Raw genomic sequence first — 20969 nt, forward strand, 5'->3', positions numbered from 1 at the left:
TTGCCCACCACTTTGCAAAACTCCAGGGGGGAGAAGTGACCTCGATTCAAGGCTGCAAGGCTGGATCCAACAACCAGCCTTGGGGGGAGGGTGGGTTAGGGGGTGGAGGAGAATCTGGATAGAATCTCACCGTTTGTGTTGAAATACTGTCAGGGGCCATTCTGATTGGATACGATGGGACGCCAGGCCAACCCACTCGGATCCTACCCAAAGGTGGCTTGCAATTTTCACCATTGGTCTTGCATGTGGGTGTCCCACCCAGAGGCCTCCCTTTAAACCCACCCCCAACCCCACCACCAGTATTTTAAATCAGGTCTAGAAACAAGTTATTGGTGGTACCAGCAGGGGGCCCTTCCACATTTGTTTTTCCTCCAAGCTGGGTGAAAAACTTGAATTTTTCTCTACTTGTCCCATAATGTAAATTTTGGGGCTGGAACTCAACAGGGGAGCTTCCAGAATCCTTCGGTGGTCTACAAACAGCTAGCCAACTTCTGCTGATTGGAGCTCTTTAGGATTTAATTGACCCCTGCGTGCCACAAACAAAATTGAAACTTTTAAATAATTTACTATTTATTTGGTTTTTTCCCCTGTTTTCCTGCTGACTTTGGAAATCTCCTTCTTTACTTTTCATTGTGCACTTTTAAAGTTCGGATTATTGCAACATTTCACCTGAATTCCATAGGAAAACAGAGGGGGGCGGGGGAATGGGGGAAAATACAACATCGCTTGAGTATATGTAAAATATTATTATTATTATTATTATTCATAATCATCATAAAAAAAGAGATTCTTTTACTCATAAGAAGAATTAATAACTTACTCGTTATTGCACTGGCTACAATTCAGTAGTGGTTTTGGTATTCCCCCCCCCCCATTTTCTGGAGCAAGGAGGACCAGAAGAAAGTTGGCAAGGCATGAAGTGGGCAGTGAAGGAAAAATGAGGGGATGGGAGCCCAACCGAAAGACGACCGAGAATATGGTGAAGCGTCCACATCGAATCCACGAGGACATCACTGCACTGAGGGTCAGATGTGAATGCACACATGAAATGAAATGAATCGATTCACCCTCCTATGGGAAGCCTGATCCAGCTGGAATTGCCAGGGTTAGGGTCCCTCCAAGGCAGGGGCGTCCAACTCTGACCACTTTAAAATCTGTGGGCTTCGACTCCCAGAATTCCCCATGCCTGAGCAATTCTGGGAGTCGAAGTCCATAGGTTTTAAAACTGCCAAGGTTGGAGGCCCTTGCTCCGAGGGGACTTGGCTGAATTACGGGCGCCCTGTGCCTCTGACGTCTCTGGGCTCCTGATGGGCGGGTTTTCTGCAAAACTGCATTTGATGGAGGGCTTCCTTGTGGGCATTTATGGGCGTGTGTGTCGAGGTGTGTCTGCCTGTGGTGTGTGTTTCCTTCATTCCTTTTTTTTAAAAAAAAAAAATCTCAAATACATGGTTTTCTATTTATAGTAACTGCTGATATACAGAACAATATACAACTCGCTTCTGCCTGGTCACGTGCGCTTCCCGCGACCGCTTTTCGTGCAATAAGAAAAGGTGCCCTTTCAGAAAAAAAGCCAGAAAAGAGGTTTTTCTGACCCAGCCACGGGTTGCCTTTAAAAAAGATAAAAGAAAGGTCTTCAACCCCCCTCGAGGGGTCCGAGGCCACACTGGGTGAGGGGGAGGGGGAGGAAGAGGAACACTGGAACAGCTTCTCCTTGTGCTGGGTGGGAAGGAAACCGGGTTCCTTCCGGTTACCCCCGAAACTCTCGGGACGCTTGGAGTTTCTCTGGGACTTTGGTTCCGTTTCTAAACCAACGCAGCGAGGAGAAACCAAGGGTTTGCGGGGGGGGGCAAGCATCAGCCATGGGGAGGGTGGCTTTCCAACCTGTTCTCCTCTTCGAAGCCACATGTGGTGGCAAAGCCCTTAAAGTTCACCAAAGACCACCCCCCTCGGAAGCTATACTGGCTCGTCCACAACCTCTTCTGTGGTGGTTGGGCTCCCTGGAACCTGTCCGTGCTGCGGGAGGGGACGCTTCCTGCCCCCCCCGAGCTCTTCTTGGTTTGGCTCAGAGGGGTCGTCGTGAGTCTCCAAAGGGTCTGTTGGCTGCAGCTCTGGACCCTCCGGGGGGGGATTCGCAGGGCGGTCCACAGCTTGGCTGCTCTCCGAGAGGCGTTTGCAGGGCTCACCTGGGGAACCGGGGTCCGTCGGTTCGTAGGAGAAGCTCGGGATGGTTAAGTGCTCCCCTCGGCAGGCCGGGGGTGCCCAGCGGTCTGCCTTGCAGGCTGGTTCTCCAGGCTGACCCTCGGCCAGCTCCAAGGAGTCCCTGTAGGCCGTGGAGTCGCAGGAGGGCGTTCTCCGCCTCAGCAGGCTGTTCTCGGAGGCCTTGGTGCGCGTTGCGGTGGCGCTGCTTTCTTCCTCCACGGGAGGGTCAATAGAAATGCAGGGGGGGCTCATTTTCTTCTTCCTCCGGATGCCGTGCAGGTACTCGGACTCCGACTGGACCTGGAGAGGCAGCCTCCTCCTTTCGGAGGCGTCTGCGAAGCCACGACCCCCGTGGTCGACCGAGGGGCAGATCTCGATGGAGTGTCGTCGTTGGTCATCCGCCCACAGCGGCTTGGCCAAGAACCCCCGGGTGTCCACGCTGTAGAACTTCTTCAGGTCCTTCTCCTTGCCCTTCCCCATCGTCAAGCTGGTTGTGCTGCAGTTCCTGAAGGGGACAGGGGATGGCGCCGGAGAGGCGAAAGGGGAGTCGGAGCAGTCCCGTCTCTCCAGCTGCACCCTCCAATCCCGTGCAGAGCTGTTGATGTGGCGGACCTCTTCGTCCGCCAGATCGGAGGACTCGAAAAGGGAGGTGTCCAGGAGGCTACTGTGGGTGGGCCTCCCGTTTGAGATGTTGTGCTGGCTGAAGGTGTCCTTGTGGGTGTGGATGCTGGAAGGGCGAGGAGGGGAGGGGTGGGGAAGGGGAGGACTGCCTGGGAGGGATGTGGGGGCCAGGGGAGGCTGAGGGCCCCCCAAAATACTGTGGGACAACTTTTTCAGGGGTGGGTTTTCACGCGTCTCAGCCTGGACGCACTGCTTTGACTCCACAGCTGAGCTATCCAACGAGTCCTTCCGGACGGCCTCCTGCAAAATGAAGAGATAAGAAAATAAGCATTTCCCACGCAAGGAGGCCCCACGCATCCAAGAAGGGTTCCACGTTTTGCGATGGTTGGGGTTCCTGGTCTTGTCTTCTCTTGGGGCTCGTCCCTGAAGTGCGAGTTAACATGGAAATCTAGGGGAGAGCAGATCGGTCAAAGTTGAGCTGGGCCCTCCCCGGGAAAGGCCGCTTTCCTGGAGATGGCTTCTCTGAACCCACCTGCGGACGTCTGCAAAGCAGTCGGCCCAAACCCTCTGCTTTGTTGAACATGCAAAGTTCCACCTTCATAGGACGAGAGCATCTTGGTGGCATTGCTTCTTGGGATGTGGAAGAGCCAGAGGCCGAGGGGCCCGATCCAGCAGTTGGCTGCCTCAGGAGTCAGTAGTCTGACTCAGCAGGAGCAATATGGGAAGAAACGACAAGGGGCTGGTTCCAGACAGAGAACACAGGCTGGGGACATGTCAGAAGCATCTGCATCTCATTTAATCTCTGTCCTGAACTCTGGGCTTCCTCCTGCAACGTCTCTGCTCTACAGCCCTTGACTCCTTTTGGTCTCAATCAGAACAGAGCTCAAAGGGACCTTGGAGGTCTTCTAGTCCAACCCCCTGCTCAAGCAGGAGACCCCAGACCACTCCAGCCGAGTGGCCATCCAGTCTCTTCTGGAAAACCTCCAGTGACGGAGCACCCACAACTTCTGAAGGCAAGCGGTTTTCTCTGCCCTTCCTGGCCCTGAAGACATTTCCTGTCCATCGAGCCTCTTTCTGCCTCCTCCCTGCCCTCCCCACACCCCGCTAGAGACCACCCGCGTCCGGGAAGCTGACCTGTCTGCACAGCAGTCTGTTGAAACTGGGGGTGCGAGAGGCAGGGTGAGGGGGTAGAAGCTTCCACGGAGCTCCCACGTTGTGGCTAGGAGGGGGCGTTGTGGGGCGGAAGGCCAACTGTGGGATCCTCAGAGATGAAGAAGTGACCACCGGCTGAGAACGGATGGACGTGACGGACCCTGGAAGAACAAGGAAGGAGATTATTCCTCAGAATCTCTTCTCTTTCTTTCATTCAAAGCTGAACAAATGTCTGATGGAAGCCTCTGTTCCCTCCAGTGACCCTTTGGGGTCTTTCACCACTTCCAGACTGGAGGAGGACCCCATTTCAGAGAGAATGTTTGCATTTGGGGGGAAAATATAAAGCAGTTCTTTGCATCTCCGTAACGCGTCTGCACTTTTATCCTCAAAAGCAAGCCATGCTACAGCTCTGGACTTCTTACCTTGGAAGTTGTTTAGACACAACAACAACTGTTGGCAGAACTCGGCAGGCCCAGATCCTGACGCCTTACCTCGAGGTGACTTGTAGGAGAAGGCTTCTAGCTCCCCTTCGTAGAGCGGGAAAGGGGGCTTTGCGGGCATCACAGGGCGGAACATGTAGCTGTCGTTGGGCAGTGAATGCATCCTCGCCACTGAGATCTTGCGAAGAGTCAGAAGATTCTGGGGCTCCCGAATGCCGGCAGCAGTAGAAGCTCCCTGCAAGTCAGCAGGAAAGAAGGTTGAGAATTTGGGAGGAAATTGGGAGCTGGTCATTCTTGGCAACTTCGAGATATGTCAGCAAACTGCCTTTCTGGGTGAGGATGAGTGGAATTGCAGAGAGCTTCTTTCACTTGACTTGTTTAAAACCACGGACGGCTTCTGGGTGAGGGGATGGAGGGGAGAGCACATAGACATGACCCCAAAGAGGCTAGACCCCCTTCCTTGCCATGCCTGGGGAGGGAAGCTTCTTCAGTCCGCTCCTCTCGCTTTTTACCATGGCTTTATGCTTCACCAGCAGAGGCGAACCCCCCTTGGAAGGGGTCTGTCTCCCGTCCATGGTCCTTTCTGGTGTGCTGAGCCCTCTGGACATCTCCAGCTCAATTTCGGCATCCATCTCAGCATCTTCCTTCGCCTCCTTGTTGCTTTCCTCTAAGTGCTTCATCAGGACGGCCACCACCACATTGACCAGGACGAACTGGGCGATGAGGACGAAGGTGACGAAGTAAAGAGGGGAGATGAGAGGCAGGTAGCTGAGGCAGTGCTTGTCATCCTTGTGGCATTCCCGGAGAGTGTCCTGGAAGAGGGACATGAAAGCAAAGTTACTTCAGGTGGATGGGTCAACTGGGAAGAATGTCCTCCTAAGGTTTCTCCCAAAGATTCAGCATTTAGAGGTGGGCAAACATGGAGTTTCACCGGGCAATAATAGAACTAAAGGTCCATATGTCCTGTGATGGCCAACTAGCAGTCTTTGGGAGCTAATATGGGTAAAATGGATGCAGAAGCTTTCCCCAAACTCATAGCAACCTCAATGGCATCTCTATGCACTTATGGCCATCATGGTGAATGGCCAATGAAAGACTTCTCCTCTGTGGATTTTCTGATTCCCTTTTCAAGGGATGCAACTGGTGGTCCTCACTAAACAGAGACTTCCACAGATTAATTCTACCTTGTGTAAAGCCTTACTTTTCCTGAGAATTGACTTGCCCATCAATCTCACCAAAAAAAATGTTGATGAGAGACAACTTTTCCTTCTTCCAATGAAACATATTTTTATGCATCTATTTGGGATACATATTCTGTATTTTGGTTTCGATTGGCTTTTATTCTAGGCGAATAATTCATGAAACTGGTGGAGCAGGGTGGCTTTCTGTACCTCCTTGAGGATTGCTGTAGATGAATGCCATCATCAACCCAAATTATATCTCAGACTGACGTCTAAACTCAAACTCAAAGTAGAGCCATGGGCAAGAAAGTGATGTGGAGGCCTTACCTTCATGATCCCATTCCAGTTGTCCCCTGTTGATACCCTAAAAAGGGTGAGGAAGGCCATCCCAAAGTTGTTGAAGGTAGCATGCCGACTTAGGCCTTCACAAGGATTTTCCTCGCTGCAGTCTACGAAAGAGCAAGGATGAGTCTACTCTTAACTACAATGATGGTTTGGAGCTACCCAAGTGTTCCTTCATCTGACCCCAAACATTCTCTTTTCTGAGTAATACCTTCTCCTCTCCTCTTCCTTTACTCCCCTGGAACTCAGGCTGACCTTCCCCTGCTTCTCTGGAACTACCCCCCAGATTCTGGCATCCCCCTTGCCAGGTTGCCTGGTCACCGGTGGGAACAGTGGCGAGGCTGGGGTTCTCTCATCTTATGCAAGCCATAGGAACGTCTGGCTATGTTCTTCCCTTTCAGCTGAGATAGAATGTTCTCTGGAAAGTCCTCCTGGCATATTAACAGGGTCATCGAGCAACAGAAAAAGGAGAAGATGACTCACCTAACTTCCCAAATAATTCTACCCCAAGAGCAGCGTAGATGAAAAAAAGCAGCATAAATAGCAGGCCGAGGTTCCCCACCTAGAAAAAGAGATTGTCAAAAAGTCAGAAGTAAGCTGTTATTGTAGAAGGATTTTTATCTTGCTTAGATGGGATTTCTTGCCTTAGCAAGAATCAATGGAGCTTTCCCCAGCCTGGTGTCCCCTGGGCAGCTAGGGATGATGGGCAATGACTCATACAAACACAACTGGGAGGGTGAAGGTGTCCTTGCATCCTACATCCTCCTGAATCTTTTGGAGAAGAAGCCAGATCTTCACTAAGCGAAAGGCAGGAGCTCAAGCTACATTTATATGGTGACTAACCAGCTTGGATGTCTTCCCAAAGCTTGCAAAGATCTGTAACATTCGAAGGGTGCTCTCTGTCTATTTGGACCACCTTCAACAGAACCTGAGTGTGAAGAACATCCTTGGACAACCATGATTGGGGAAACCAGACTGGATCTACAGAGAAGAAACTTTGCCCCTTGGCTGTTTTCTGAGGGTTGAACATTGGCATTGATCTGTTCTGATGGGCTTCTCCAGCTGGGTTGCAGCCTCAGAGGGAATTCCCAGAGCTTACTCTGGCAAAGAGACCCCTGGAGAAGTTGGGGGCAGATAGTCTTTGGGGCAGAAAAACCACCAAGCTCAGAGAGCACCAAGGACCCCTCATGTCAACCCTGAGCTACAAATATTCTCCTTTGTTGGTTCTCCTTCCCCTTGTTGCTTGATATTCCAAAGCCACATGCAAGTGGATGTTATCCCATCCTAAATAATTATTGGCTCTTCCTTGGTGCTCTGCAGACAAGTGCCTGGAAGCAGAAGTGGCGGTTCAGCCATTTGAGGGGATGACAACTTGACAATGACAAGGCTTAATAAGGGCACCAAGGCGCTTCAGGAAACAGCGGTTTCCTTCTGCTAAGGCAGCCAAATTACAGTGAGGTCCAGCCTGGGGAAGATATCCCTTTGCTTTTGGGGAATATCAAAAGAGGGGCCAAGTCTCTTCTCCAAGCTTCAGGTTAGGGATGGGTGAGCCCACCTGGTGGAAAATCCTCAGTGCATTTCAAGGACTCAGGAGCCCTTGGAGAACTGCCTGCCAAAGAGTCCACCAGATCTTCCACCTCTCCAACTGCCTTTCAGCAAAAGTTTAGGGGAAAGAAACTCAGGCAGCCTTCCCCCCCCCCGCACCCCCAGTTCCTGGGGTGTTGTTGTTGTTAGCTGCGAAGTCGTGTCCGACCCATCGCGACCCTATGGACAACGTTCCTCCAGGCCTCCTGGGGTGTAGCAGGCGGGAAAAGGGGTAGACGCTGCTCCCCAGTTGGGATTTTAAGCAGACCTGAAAATTGCTTGCAGTCAATTTACACAGCAGCTTTGCAGCTGAATTTACAGGGCTATAGAAACACTGATTTTCCCAGGCTAGTGCCTGAGCAGTTAACCCTTGGGAAAATCTCATTTCCCTGGAAAGCCTCAGCTGCTGTCCCTCAGCCCAGGGCTATAGGGCAGGCCCTGTGCAGAGAGGCCTTATCCAAAAAAAGAAAGAGGGGTGACGAGTGGGGTGAGCAGTGGTGGTGGTGGGATCAGAGAGGGCAGCATTTCAATTGACGGAAGCATTGAATTTTTATTTTTATTTTTTTGGAGGGGGAGGAGAGAATCTGCCAGCATTTTTTCTCATCCCTGTCCCACATACGTTCCACCATCTCTCCAGCACGTGGGCAGCCTGCAAATGTATTCCGGAGGGAGGGAGGGGTTAGGGTTTCTCTAGTCTGTTTTTGTCCCCAGATGATCCTTCCTATGTCACCCCCAATTTGACTGCTTGAGCTTTTGTTGCAGGCTTGTGCCGAGTCCCCTTTCCCCAGAACGCCTTTTGGGGATGCAAAAGTCAGACCCTCTTCCTGCCCCTCCACAGCAGTTGTGTGTGTAAGAGAGACACCTTGCCTGGCTGAGACCAGCTAATGTGTGTCTGAAAGCATCTCCTGGAAAGCGTCTCTCTGGCCGTGGGTTTTGCCTTGTATTCCCACCGTGGAGGATCAGAGCATTAGGGTGACTTTCTCCTCTGCTCCAGAGGCATGGACAGAGTGCAAAGGCGATCTGGTATTTCGTGCCACGAGGACACCTGTTCTGTGACATCCCGGAGGCAGAACCGAGGGCCGAGCCTGGCCTGACTTTCATGGATGTGAATGCGAAAAAGCTTTGGAAAAAGCTTTAGGACTTGCGGACTCAAAGTCATCGACTCGTTATCTCCAGTGCTGAGTTTAAAAACACCAGAAAAAGCAAGAGGCGGACAACATTTTGAGCTGCTGGAAATATTGTCCTCAATGCAATTGGGAAATGATGTTTGAAAATGTCCCCCTGCGCATGTAATTTTTCTTTCCTCTTGGGGAGAGACAAAAATGAACATTTTTGGAAAGCTGGAGGCATGGGAGTTGAAAATACATCAGGAGGAGGAGGAGGAGGTGGTGGTGGAGGAGGAGGAAGATATCTGATGCTTAAAAGAGGAAGGAAAATTAACATCTGCACAGTTCCAGGCTTACCTGGGGAAGGGCTTGAACCACCGTGTCCAGCAAGGCCCTCATCCCCGTGGCCATTTTCAGCAGCTTCAGCACTGGAAAGCAAAGGAAATCTCCGTGAACTCGGAGAGCAAAATGGGCATCGCCAACGGATTCTTAGCGCATCGGTATGCTTAGGAGGGCGCTGGCTTTTCAAGCCTGCCTGATCTTGCTTTCCTGGTAAAATACATGGGAAGATCCCACTGAGGGGCCATCCCACCTAAGGTTAGAGTTAGGTCTCCGTGAATTTGGACAACGAAAATGGACATTGGCAACAGATTTGGGGTGCCTGGTGCAAAATGGCTTCCTCTCGGCTTTGCTTGAGAGAAGCTGGCTGGGAAGATCATTGTAGCACGATCCGGGGATGCTACGATGGCTATAAATACATGCTGGTTGCCAAGCACCCCAGATGTGATCCCGTGACCATGGGGATGCTGCCATGGGCATAATGTGAGGGCCGGTTGTAAGTCACCTTTTCAGTGCTGTTGTAACTTTGAATGGTGGCTAAACAAATGCTTGTCAATTGAGGACCACCTGAATATAGCAGGGCAAAGGAAATGGTGCCAGACCCCGAGGCCTGCTCAGAAAGACCCTCTCTCGGAGAAGCCCCTCACCTCTAGCAATCCTGAGCACCCTCATGATGCGGATAATGGTGGGGTTGATGGGGAGTGCGGCGTTCATTTCAATCTCCTCCAGAGTAATCCCCATGATGGACAGCAGGACGATGGCCAGATCCAGCTGGTTCCACCTACAAGGAGTAGGAGCAGGAGTAAGGCTCCTGAGCTAATTCAGCAGCCTGCAATGTTGTGACACCACCACCACCCCTTCCCCAAATAACCAAAACGAGCCCAGAAGAAAATCTCCCACCTGTCTTTGAAGAACCTCCGGAAGCCAAAGGCCACCAGTTTCAAGATGGCTTCGACCACAAAGACGAAGGTGAACAAGTAGTTGCAATATTTCAGGGCTTCTTCTAGAGACTGCAAGGAAACACAGGAGGAGGTTGCTTGTTAGGGTCCTCTGATGACCGTGCAAAAGGAATTGAGGTGTGGGCTCTCCAGTAGCAGTTAGCAGAGGTAAGTATGGCATGGGACCTCCGGACAAATAATCAGCAGGATCCATCCAGGACTTTCCTTCCTGTCTACCGAAGAAGCTATAAGGAGCTCCTGGCCTTCAGCCCTTGGCTAACAGCCCCCAGGACTGAAAGGTCCCTCCTAGCCTGCCCCTGAACTGCCCGCTTGGGTGCCAGTCCTGGGCCTCACCGAGGCTACGGAGACTCAAGAGAGGCTGTACCTTGGGTTGGTCGAAGTGTTCCATAGACATCGTGATGACATTGACTCCAATAATAAAGGTGATGAAAAGGTCCAGGTAATGGCTGGTGCAGAGCGAATGGATGTATTTTCGAGCAGGTGAATAATCGGCATAGTACGGACGTCGTTGAGCTTCTGCAGGAAAAAACCCAACAAGGACAAATCAGCTTCTGGCAGCCCCCTCAGCTTTTCCCAATGCAAGCCATGCTGGCACGCAAAACCATGTGAGCTGACCAATGGGCATGCAGTCCATGGCTCTCTGGATTGTGGGTTTTGTAGTGGAGGCCACCCAAAGGCTGTGACGCTCCTCCTCCATCCACCGAGACACGAAGATGAACTCCACTGCACTGCAGAATTCTCGGAGGTGAGCTGAGGGTTTGCTGGGATCCCTTTGCCTTCCCCAAAGCTACTATTTGGGTGGGATTATTGGGGTATCTGAAGAAAGCAAATGCTCACGGGCTTCTTTAAAATGAGAGATGGGGCAGAGAAATGATAGATCATAACAAGCCAGCAATGGATCAACTCCACTCTCCTTCAAATGTGAGGACCACACAGCTTTCCCCAAGCTGGTGCTCTTCAGGGACACTGGGGTTCAGTGCCCATAATCCCTAGCCAAGGAGGATTATGGGGGATGAATATAATACATTTCAAGGCACCAGACTGAGGAAACCTGGCATAAGGATGGAAGAGTAGAAATCTAATACTGGAAGGTTCATTAAGGTAAGAGGTGTCCAAATGTGGCAACTGTAAGACTTGTGGACTTCAATTCCCAGAATTCCCCAGCTGGTTGGGGGAATTCTGGGAGTTCAAGTCCACAAGTCTTGAAGTTGCCAAGCTTTAGTACCCCTGGTCTAGATGATTTGTTGGTCTTAACATTGTGGTGTTTAGGACATTCTCCAAACCTTTTAGATATCCCCACAAAAATCCGGAATCCTGCCTGTTATTCTCAGCCCAAGTTAGTATGATCATCCCCATTTGATTATGGGAGATGCAGGCAGCTGGTTGTTAGAAGGAAGAAAAAAGGAAGGCCGAGTGAGCTGGAGTTAGCCTCCTAATTCCTCCAGGGGCCCACCTCGTCACTGCAACCCTCTGTTTCCTGCCCTCGACCCTTTTAATGCTTCCCAGCCGACGACGTTACATCGCCAAATGTTTTGCTGATGCAAGACACCAGCCGATCGGAATCTGCAAGCGGAACTAATCACATCAAAAGGAACCCAATTGACCGGTAACCCTTCAGCTATTAATCCCCCCCTTCCATCAGTGGCTAAAAAGGACATTTAAATTGTGTGTGTGTGTGTGTGTGTGTGTGTTCCAGCAGGGTCTCTTAGGCAAGTAGTTTGAAAGCCTCGCAAAAACGGTTTTCTCTTTCCTGCCTGGCTGCCTTTGAGCTTTCAGGATAATTGGCAAAAGTCCCGGAAATCGGCTCCTGAAGCCACACGGTGGGCAGCATGCAACGAGCAGGGCTAATCCTAGCAAGGGGGTGTCTCGAAGGAAGGGGGTGAGGGTCTGAAGAAGCAGCAGCACTGCTGTGAGAGCTCTGCTTGGGCAACGTGTGAAGATGGAAAGAAGGCCAAAGAGTGAAAGGAGAACCAACCAAGAGGTTTCCCAAAGGTGCTTTTTCGAAAGGCAACTGGACTTCGTTTTCCCTTGAAGACATTTCACTTCTCATCTAAGAAGCTTCTTCAGTTCTGACTAATGACCAGTTGACTGCAAGGAATATAAATCCTTCCATCCTCCACCGTTCAGTCAGAACTGAAGAAGCTTCTTGGATGAGAAGCGAAAAGTCTTCAGGGAAAAATAAAGTTCAGTTGCCTTTTGAAAAAGCATCTTTGGAACAACCATGACCTGGATGACTGAGAATCTCCATAGACAACATACTGGGTTGGTTTTTCGGATGCGATCTGAGTAGCTCACTGGCTCACAGTGAAGACTTTCTAGGTTTGGGAAGCCCTGGACTTGTCTCCTGGAGCTCCTGCGTAGTATGAAGGACTCTGAACTCAGTCAGGGCCACTAACCAGATCAGAACTGCAATGTATGTGAAACTCAGTTGGAAGCTTGGATATCAAGTTCTGGTGCCATATCTCTTGGTCACTGCCGAGGCCTCGGAGCAAGTGCACCAGAGGAGACTCCAGGCTTCTAGGTGGCAATAACCACCTGCCTGAGCATTGTCTCAGGTAATCCAGAATATCTAATCCTGGGTCCATCAGTCCCTATGAGCATCTCTCTTTGGCCTTGGAAACTCTATCTGGCCCCTCACCTTGTGGGAAAGAGAGGCTAATGTGGAGCTCTCCGTGGTGTTGCATCTAATGCTCCACCCCTCTCATTATGCCCTTTAGGTGCAACTATCCTGCTTGTTTTTGTCCCATCCTTGCTTCTTTCTCTTCTGACACTTTGCTGTCACCGAGATCTTGATCTCTCTCATTAGTTTTTAACTCATCCAGGTCAAAGCTACCCATTCCCTTCCTATCTTTGAAATCCTGGAGTGTGATTCTTGCTGAGTGTTAGGGGTCTGTTGGGGCTCACTCTTATCTTGCAAGTGCTGAGATGATGTCCTTAGAGGAACAGTTCTGATGACCACATTGGCCAATCACTGATCTGCTTTTCAAGGTGCTCCAGAAAAGTGTCTGAAGACCAACCTTCCTGAGGTGATGCCCTGCAGATCTCTAGAACTAGAATAGTGCTAGATGAGGATTAGGGGAATTATATCCCAGGATATTTGATAGGTTGCAGTTTCAGGTGAACGTTGCTTCAATAGAGATGCATAGCAAAGTGGTGATCTCCTTCTGGCACAGAGGTAAAACACATAGACATGACACACAAGCTGAAGAAAAAGAGCACCAGGGATCTCGGTTGATCTCCCAAATAGTTCAGAGGCAAGCAGGAGCTCTGGAGACATCTCCAGCATGTGAGGAGAAGGAACATGCAGTTCCAGCTTGGGAACATGTTACATTGTAAGTACACTGATGACATAGGAAGAAGCATGACATCCACATCACACACGTTCCATCATGCATGCAATGTCCATTAGAAGAGATGCCAACTCATGCACTGCAGAAGGGGAATACAGAAGGTGCCAGGGGTGACATACGCTATTTGGCGAACATAACTCCCCTCTTGATTACGGGGTTGTAGAACCAACGCACAGTCCCATTGACGCCAATGCTTAAACTGTTGCACAGACAAATAGGGAACAAACTGGAACTATGTATTATTCTAAATACTTTTCTCTTCCCCTTTGCTTTGTTTTATGAAGCTTAAGGCTGGGTCAAAAGCTCATGGGGTTCATGGCAGAAACTGGGGTCAAGGTTTCATCCGGGAATCAGATCCATCTCTTTGGGCACAGAATGTGTCCCTGTGATTAGAAACTTCTGGGTCTTCTACTCATCACCATTGAGTGGTGGAAAATATGGACACATGTCATCTGCAACATATCCTCAAATTATGTCACATGTTCTGGGCGCCATCCCTCGTTAGGAGGGAGAAACGGATCTTCTCTGACCTTCTTCCATGGTCCAGTCTATTTTCCTATCTGCTTGGCTTTCAAAAGCCAATGACATGTGTGGACTTTGGCGGGAAAATGGAGGCTACAGCTCCCACCCAATCCCAGAGGCCACTGGAGGGCTTTGGACCCATCAGTCTCCAGTCCTGCCCACCCCCAAATCTGTAATTATGTCACTTGGTCCAATCCCTGCCCTGCAAGGCCATCCTGAAGGGTTGCATTCCCGCCCTCCCTGGAATTCCTTATGCTCTAACAGAGGGCTCTCCAAACTTGACAACTCTTAAGACTTGTGAATTCAACATAGCTGGCTGAGGAATTCTGGGAGTTGCAGTCCACAAGTCTTAAAGTTGCGCCAAGTTTGGAGAGCCCTGCTCTAACACTCCAGCCTGGCCCTCTAACCAGCCCCTTGGCCTGTTGCCATCGCTGGCAAGGAGCACCCTTGTCTCAACCTCTGGTCACTCACAGACACACCCTACCAAGCCACACAGAAGCTACAAAGTGTCAGCCACACATCAGATCTTTCTGAGTCCACCCTTTTTTTAAAAAACATAAATGCAATGAAAACAGAATCCAAGAACCTGCCTTCTTCTAGGTGGGCCTATCTCAGTTAATAGAGTCTACGTTGCTACAAGTGTCCTGGTTTCCAGTTTAACGTTCTTTCCCAGTCCTTCTTGGAACTTCAGGAGATAAGTCCCAAAGCTTCTTGCGTGCCAAGAGGGTTTTCTGTTGAGCTACAGAGCCTTCCCATCTCAAGAGCTTCCCCCACAACGTTAATTTCTCTGGCTTCAGTCAATTTCTCCAGAATGTCTGAGCTGCTTCTCCTCAAGCTAACCATCTTCTGGTCTTCTTTCAACCAACATATTTTTCCCACTGTTGCTTCTTTTTTCCATTAAACGCTCCTGCCATCCAACCCTAATATCTCTTCCCTTCTTGACTTTCCTCTCTGTGGTGTATCAATTCTTAGGCCCCTTGGGCAGGTAGCACAAAACCTCTATTTTTCTGTTCAGTGCACTGTTGAAATGGGAAGAAAAAAAATTCAAAATATGATTAGGTTTCTGCCTCGACTCTGCAGAAACCTGACCGGAGACCACATTCTGACTAAGAAAACCTTTTGCAGGCTGAACGTGCATCTCTTTTAATGGACTCCATTGAGGGGAACTCGTTTCCTGCCCTTGAAAAGGGGAGGCCTCCTCATTCCTATCCTTCTGGTGGTTTTCCACGTGCATCTCTCGTGTGGCATGCAGGGCCCATGTGCCAAAATCCTCCAAGAAATTTGCAGCCACTTTTTCCATGAAACCCTTTGGTGATGCTTTAAGCTGCAGGAGGGGGAAACGGGAGTAGCTGAAATCATCTTCAGACACAGAGCAAAACCAGGGGATCAAACTTTATCTTCACCTGTTGGTGATTTGGGGGTTCCAGCAGAGCAGGCCTCAGAAAGAGGGATGCTTGCTCCTTAGAGACCCCCAAAGGTATGGTTCCTATGCAGTGAGTCTTTCTTGGGTGCCCTGGGAAAACAAGATTTCCTAGGAGCCCCTTAAAGCTGGTTGTGGAGAGGGAGAAGGGAATCTTCTGCTCAGTGGCTTTACAAGTACCAAAATTAGGGCTTTGATTTGACAAAACTGGGTCCTACGAAGCATAGAGGACTCGGATATCCTTCCTGCTTTAGGACTTATTTCACATCAGACGTTGGTCTGTCTAGTCTGTAAAGTCCACTAAGTGAGGATGTCTGTACAAACCTTCCACCTTAATATTCTGAATTCCAGACGTTTGGGCAAAACTTTCTCCATGGTCCCCCACCTATAATTCTTTCCAGATGTATATTGATGTTTATACTTTGTTTTTTTCTTCCAAGAACTATTTGCCACCCTGGAATGGTGGCTGGGTTCTATTTCACTCACAAGCTTTAGCCTATCAATGGTGCCCCTATTCTCCTCCACTCCTCCATTGTGAAAGGCGGCAGAAAGCGGGGGGGGGGGCGCACCTCAAATATTGCAGCCTCCCTCGGGATCAAACTCTCAGGGCCAAGAAGTGGAGCCCAGACACTTCAGAGCTCAAATCTGTGTGGTTCTGAAGAAACTAGTACAGGAGAATATTGGTAGTTCAGAGTTGAAATGAGGGGTCCTCGGTGCCCTCTGAGCTTGGTGGTTTTCTTGCAGACATTTCATGACCCAACTAGGTCACATCATCAGTGCTAGAAGAGAGTGGCATTTGTTGAAAGGAGGAGGAGGAGGAGGAGGAGGAGGAGGAGGAAGACTGTAAGGTCCTTGGTGCTCTCCGAGCTTCTTCGTTGTTTTCTTGCAGATGTTTCACTATCCAAACTAGGTAACCTCATAGCACTGATTAACACTGTTGATGTTACCTAGTTTGGGTAATGAAACGTCTGCAAGCACACTCGGAGAGCACCAAGGACCTCTCAGAAGAACCGTGCTCATTCTTCCTCTCCATGCTGAGCAGGGATGTTAAAAGAGGAACATGATGGAGCTGGGCCTCGTGCATCAAAGAAGAAAGGATGAGCTGCCCTCTGGCTCTTAAAGCATCTCCAAAGATGGAAAGGAAAAAGGTCTTTTGGGGTCCCATCACCAACCCGAAGGAAACCAGGTAATAAGGAGGAAGGTCGAGATGGCCGTTGGGAGCAGGCAAGTCTCAGAAAGATTGTGATTGTACCGCTGTCTACCGACCAGACATGTATATCGCCTTACTCCTGCGCTTTTTCTCCAGACGCCGCAGCCGTTTCTCCTCACGTCGCCGGGCCTCCTCGGCTTCCTGGTGCTGCCGACACTTGTGGAAGTTCTCCACCACCACCCCGACGAACATGTTGAGCACAAAGAAGCTGACGATGAGGAGGAAGGAAATGAAGTAGAGAAGCATCCAGAGGTTATGGTTCCGGCTGGGCTGGCGAGGCGGCCAAAAGGCAGCAGGAAGAGGGGAGAGATGGGGGGTGGGGAGACAAGGAACAATGGCGTATGAGCACAATGGAGATGGAGCCCACCCTCAAGATGAGTGGCCGCCAAGGTCCAGGGAGAGGCAACCCTTTGACCTCTAAAGGTTGAGCCTGGAGCTCCCTAAAGAAGTTGGCATCCTGAGCAGCTTGCTCCCTCTCCCGTGGATGCCCCCATGGCATGATCAACTAGCTGCCTTAAATAATGGCATTCTGGTTTTGGAATAGTGCCTGTTTGAGTTATTTCTGATTTTAGTGGCATGTTCTGCACCCCGACAGGGTAACAACAGGGAGTCTAAGATTAAAAAATAAAAACTCAAAGAGAAGGCTTCATACTGAGAGGAAGGGAACTTTCCAAAGAAAAGTTTGGATCTGATAATTCTTGATTACCTTTGTTTTGCTTTTAAATTTAGTTCCACTGCAGGATGTTAAGTCATTTCAGACAAATTTGTTTTTCGAAAGTGAAAGACTTGAAGACTCTGGGATTGTCTTTAACTTGTTTCATGGAATGGCTGGATAAGCATCTCTGGGTCGGTGGGGGGGGAGTGAGTGGGAGAAGACATCATGGTAATTCTGGGAACTGGAGGATCAACCCCACTGAAGGTGAAGCCCACCTGGGTAGCATCTCCTGTTCAGGAGGTGCCTTCAGGGACAGCCACAAAGGACACCATCGATTAACTCTCTCTGACCATGCTTGAATGACATCACCCCTAATTGCACTGTGATGGATCATCATCACCTGAGTGCTGCAGGGTCTCCTGCTTGAGCAGGGGTTGGACTTGAAGACCTGCAAGGTCCCTTCCAATTCTGTTGTACTGTTATCTTCTTCTTCATCATCCGTGTGGGTGGCCTGCATCACCAAATGGTTATCCCCTCCCCCTTGTGAATAAATGACTAGCACCTTAGCCAGCATGTTGACCCTATCATTGATTGCCAATCACTGAGCTGCACATGCATGTGGGAATGAGTCTTTAAGCAACTCCCCATGAATGTTCTTAGGATATTTAGTGTCTACCTGCTGGTCAATCCCCACGGCGTCCAATCCATCGTACATGATGTTCACCCAGCCATCTTTGGAGGAGAGGACAAACAAGGACATCAGGGCCTGTGAAAGCAAAGAATGCAGATCCTCTGTTTATAAAAGTGGAATTTTCAGTTTTTGCTTACCTTTCAGAATTGATAAATCAGGTCCACCTCCCCAGGCTACATGTGATACTTTCCTGGGGAAAAGTGAATATGGATGGATATAATTCACATAAATCAAAGCTTGTTGGGGTCCTCCATTGTTTTTAAGAATACCAAGACAAATGTTTGAGAACTGCTGCTCTAGAAAAAGACAATGTTTCTTTCTTCAACTCTACAGGAGAAAGTGGGTTTTTCCTGTCACGTTTCCTGCCTTTGGTACAGCATCTCACTAGAGATACGGGGGGATCCACCTTAACCATGTCCAGAAAATCTCTTGAAAACCCAGTAATCTTCTCAGCCCCTGGGAGAGGTGGGTGTGGGATATTTTTTTTCTAATTTGGTCTGGAGTATTTCTTCTGAACACCCATCCATCTGTGATTGCTCTTCCTCGCTTTTAAAATTGTAAGCCATCAAGAGTGTCTCCAAGTTGGGAAGGCTCTAAAGTGTAACGTTCAATTAAAAATTCAATTAAGTTTAGAAGATGGGGAAGGTTGCTTGGCTGGAGAAACTTCCCTTCTGTCCTCCTTCTCCTATCCACCTTACCTGCCCCAAATTGTCGAAGTTATACTTCCGCCGGACCCATTTGTAGTGGGCTTTTGTGCAGTCGGATTTAGTGGAGATGTTTCGGATATCAGCCCCATCACAGTAGTAGAACTTGCCCTTAAAGAGCTGGGAGAAAACAGAATCAAATCAGCAGGAGAGGTGGAGGATCTGATTTTCAGCTTTGACTCGGCAGACAACCTAGGTTTTGGTGAGACCCTCAGGAGAACAACAGGAAGAGCGGTTTGACCACAGGAGAGATCTGGGTGTCCTTCTGAGGGGCAAGGGTTCCAGTGTGGAAATGGGCTTCTTGCAGCACTGGAACCTGAGCTAGGGAAGGTCTACCTGGCCTTCTGAGAAGGTGCTGAGTGACTGGATTGAAGGACGGGTGCTAAGGAATCATCCATGGAGGAAGGCACAATGGTCTTCACAACTAGGCCCAGGAACGTCCAGGACACAGAAGGTTGGCCACTATTAGTGCAGAAGACAGGGCTCAAGGAGTCCGTGCCCTGTCCTGGATTGTCCTTTAGAGGTTTCTTTTATGATCCAGAAGAAGCAGGAAGACTTTTTTCCAAGTCAAAATGTAAAGGATTACATCTTAAAGGGGTAAGAAGGAGGACACACAGGCCTCAGCTCCAGCAGATCATGGTGAACGCCATCTGAGATCTACGTTTTACGTTCAGGTCAAGACAAACCAGGATTTATTCCAAGGCAGAACAAATAAACCCGCAAGAAGAAGGGCAGCAAGGTATATAAATAAAATTATAAATAAATATAAATAAATATAAATCTTTCAGTGGGTCTTGCTCAGCAAAGGGAGGTGTGGTGGGAAAGTCTTACCTGCACCCCTAAAATGCCAAAGATGATAAAGAAAGCACAACAGATCAGGACGATGTTGCCGATAGGCCGGAGAGAAGAGATCAGCGTCTCAACTACGAGTTTCAGACCTGGAGCTCTGCTGATGACCCTGGATTGGAGAGGAACATCTCCTTTTTTCATCCCATTTCCAGACTCCCCAAGAAATATTCAGTCCCCCAGAAGAAACTACCAATTGGCAAGCAGCACAGACCTTTGCAACCATATTTTATAACTTTTAAGTATTCTGGTTCTCTGCCCCCCATCCCTCATTTTCGATCGCATGCCTTGCTGCACAATGAAAAGCAGGATCTAAAAGGAAAGAGAGGCAAGCGGAGGAAGTCTAGTTTGGGTCTTTGAGGACATTGCTGGAGAATGGAGAAGGTCGGGTCCTTAATGCCATCTCTTGCAGTGGAGAGAAGCAGCTCCCCTCCCGTGCTCAGAGGAACTCATTTAGGGACAAGGCAGCTCCCCAAACTTGAAGTTCACCTCATCGATGCTTTCAGATGCCATCAGAGGCTTTCCCCTCTCGGTCAAGGTGGGCCTCGGCTGGCCTTTTGAAATCTTAATCTCTTTAAATGCCAAGCCAGACCCAAGATCCCTCCCTCCCTAAGAATATCCCAGCACAAACCTCACCCCAGCAAGAAACAGATGGACCAGCGGTGGTGCACCATGGCTGTTTCTTAGTTTATTTCCACCAAAGCAATCAAAGACCCCTGCTGGGTTGTTTTTGGGGTCTCGTTTTGCTTTTTCTGTGGTCATGATGTGAAGCAGCAGACTCCCACAGAGAGCAGAGAAGAATTCCCCCAGCACGTTTCCTCCTCCTCCTCCCTCCTCCCTCTCGCTGCTTCTTCTCTTCCTCCAGACGCCTCTCTTGTTACTTGACGGCAGACAAAAAGACTAGCTCCCTTTTGCCTGGTTTCACATATGGAAAATGTTGCCCTACTTTTGACTTTCTAGCAAGCTAAATTGCTCCTCTGTGGTTCTGAACACAAAACATCTGCAGATGCCGGGAGTTCACAAATTATTATCCATCACAGTTGGAATGCAAATTCACTCCAGGGCAAAGTGTCCTTTGTGTCCCTCTCTGCCATCTTTCTGGACACCCCCCCCCCTTTGGGGCCGGGTCTGGTGTTCCTGGAACTGCTGCCAGATCTGCCGTTGAGCATCTTCAGCGATTGGCCTCAGACGGCTTTGAAAAGGTTTGGAAATTATGCGACCTACTGCAAACACGGACAACCCTTCTACCTGCTGGGAAGAATGGGCTGCTTCGGCTTTCGAGAAAGGCACACGCATGTAGCTGCTAAACGGGAAAGCTTGCATGCTAATCTATGCACCACAGGACCCCGAGACGGCTGGAAAGCGAACGCCGAGTTTGTGCAATCACGGTCACATTGCTTTTGTCCTTCTGTTGATATGCAGCAGAATAAGCAAGTTCAGCTCAAAGCCAGATAGGCAGAGCCAGTCTGGTGGTTGGCCAAAGCACGGGCTATAATATGCATGATGCTTCAAGTTAATTAAAGCACCATGCCACATTTGGATGCAAGTTGGAAATGACCAGGAACACACCAGCTAACTCTTGTTCTACAGCCAAGAGTGGGGAGGGACATTGAGGCATTAAGAAAGGTCTACCAGTTGCAAACGGAGA

General features: G+C 49.5%; 1 protein-coding gene across 1 annotated transcript in view; it reads right to left on the reverse strand.

Annotated features, from left to right (window-relative positions):
- Positions 1-1953: 1953 nt before the first annotated feature.
- Positions 1954-20969, reverse strand: part of CACNA1H (calcium voltage-gated channel subunit alpha1 H) — a gene marked incomplete at its 3' end in the record, with an annotated part of 118737 nt that continues 99721 nt past the window's right edge. The window contains 17 exon segments of the mRNA XM_083372558.1: positions 1954-3120; positions 3955-4133; positions 4464-4647; positions 4925-5224; positions 5921-6042; positions 6419-6497; positions 8983-9053; positions 9612-9745; positions 9865-9974; positions 10288-10439; positions 16503-16695; positions 17757-17846; positions 18470-18595; positions 19307-19464; positions 19467-19584; positions 19586-19606; positions 19609-19633. Coding sequence (XP_083228684.1) covers positions 1954-3120; positions 3955-4133; positions 4464-4647; positions 4925-5224; positions 5921-6042; positions 6419-6497; positions 8983-9053; positions 9612-9745; positions 9865-9974; positions 10288-10439; positions 16503-16695; positions 17757-17846; positions 18470-18595; positions 19307-19464; positions 19467-19584; positions 19586-19606; positions 19609-19633 — 3229 coding nt within the window.

The sequence above is a fragment of the Vipera ursinii genome, assembly GCF_947247035.1.
Source record: "Vipera ursinii genome assembly, chromosome: 13".
NCBI classification, from domain to species: Eukaryota; Metazoa; Chordata; class Lepidosauria; order Squamata; family Viperidae; genus Vipera; species Vipera ursinii.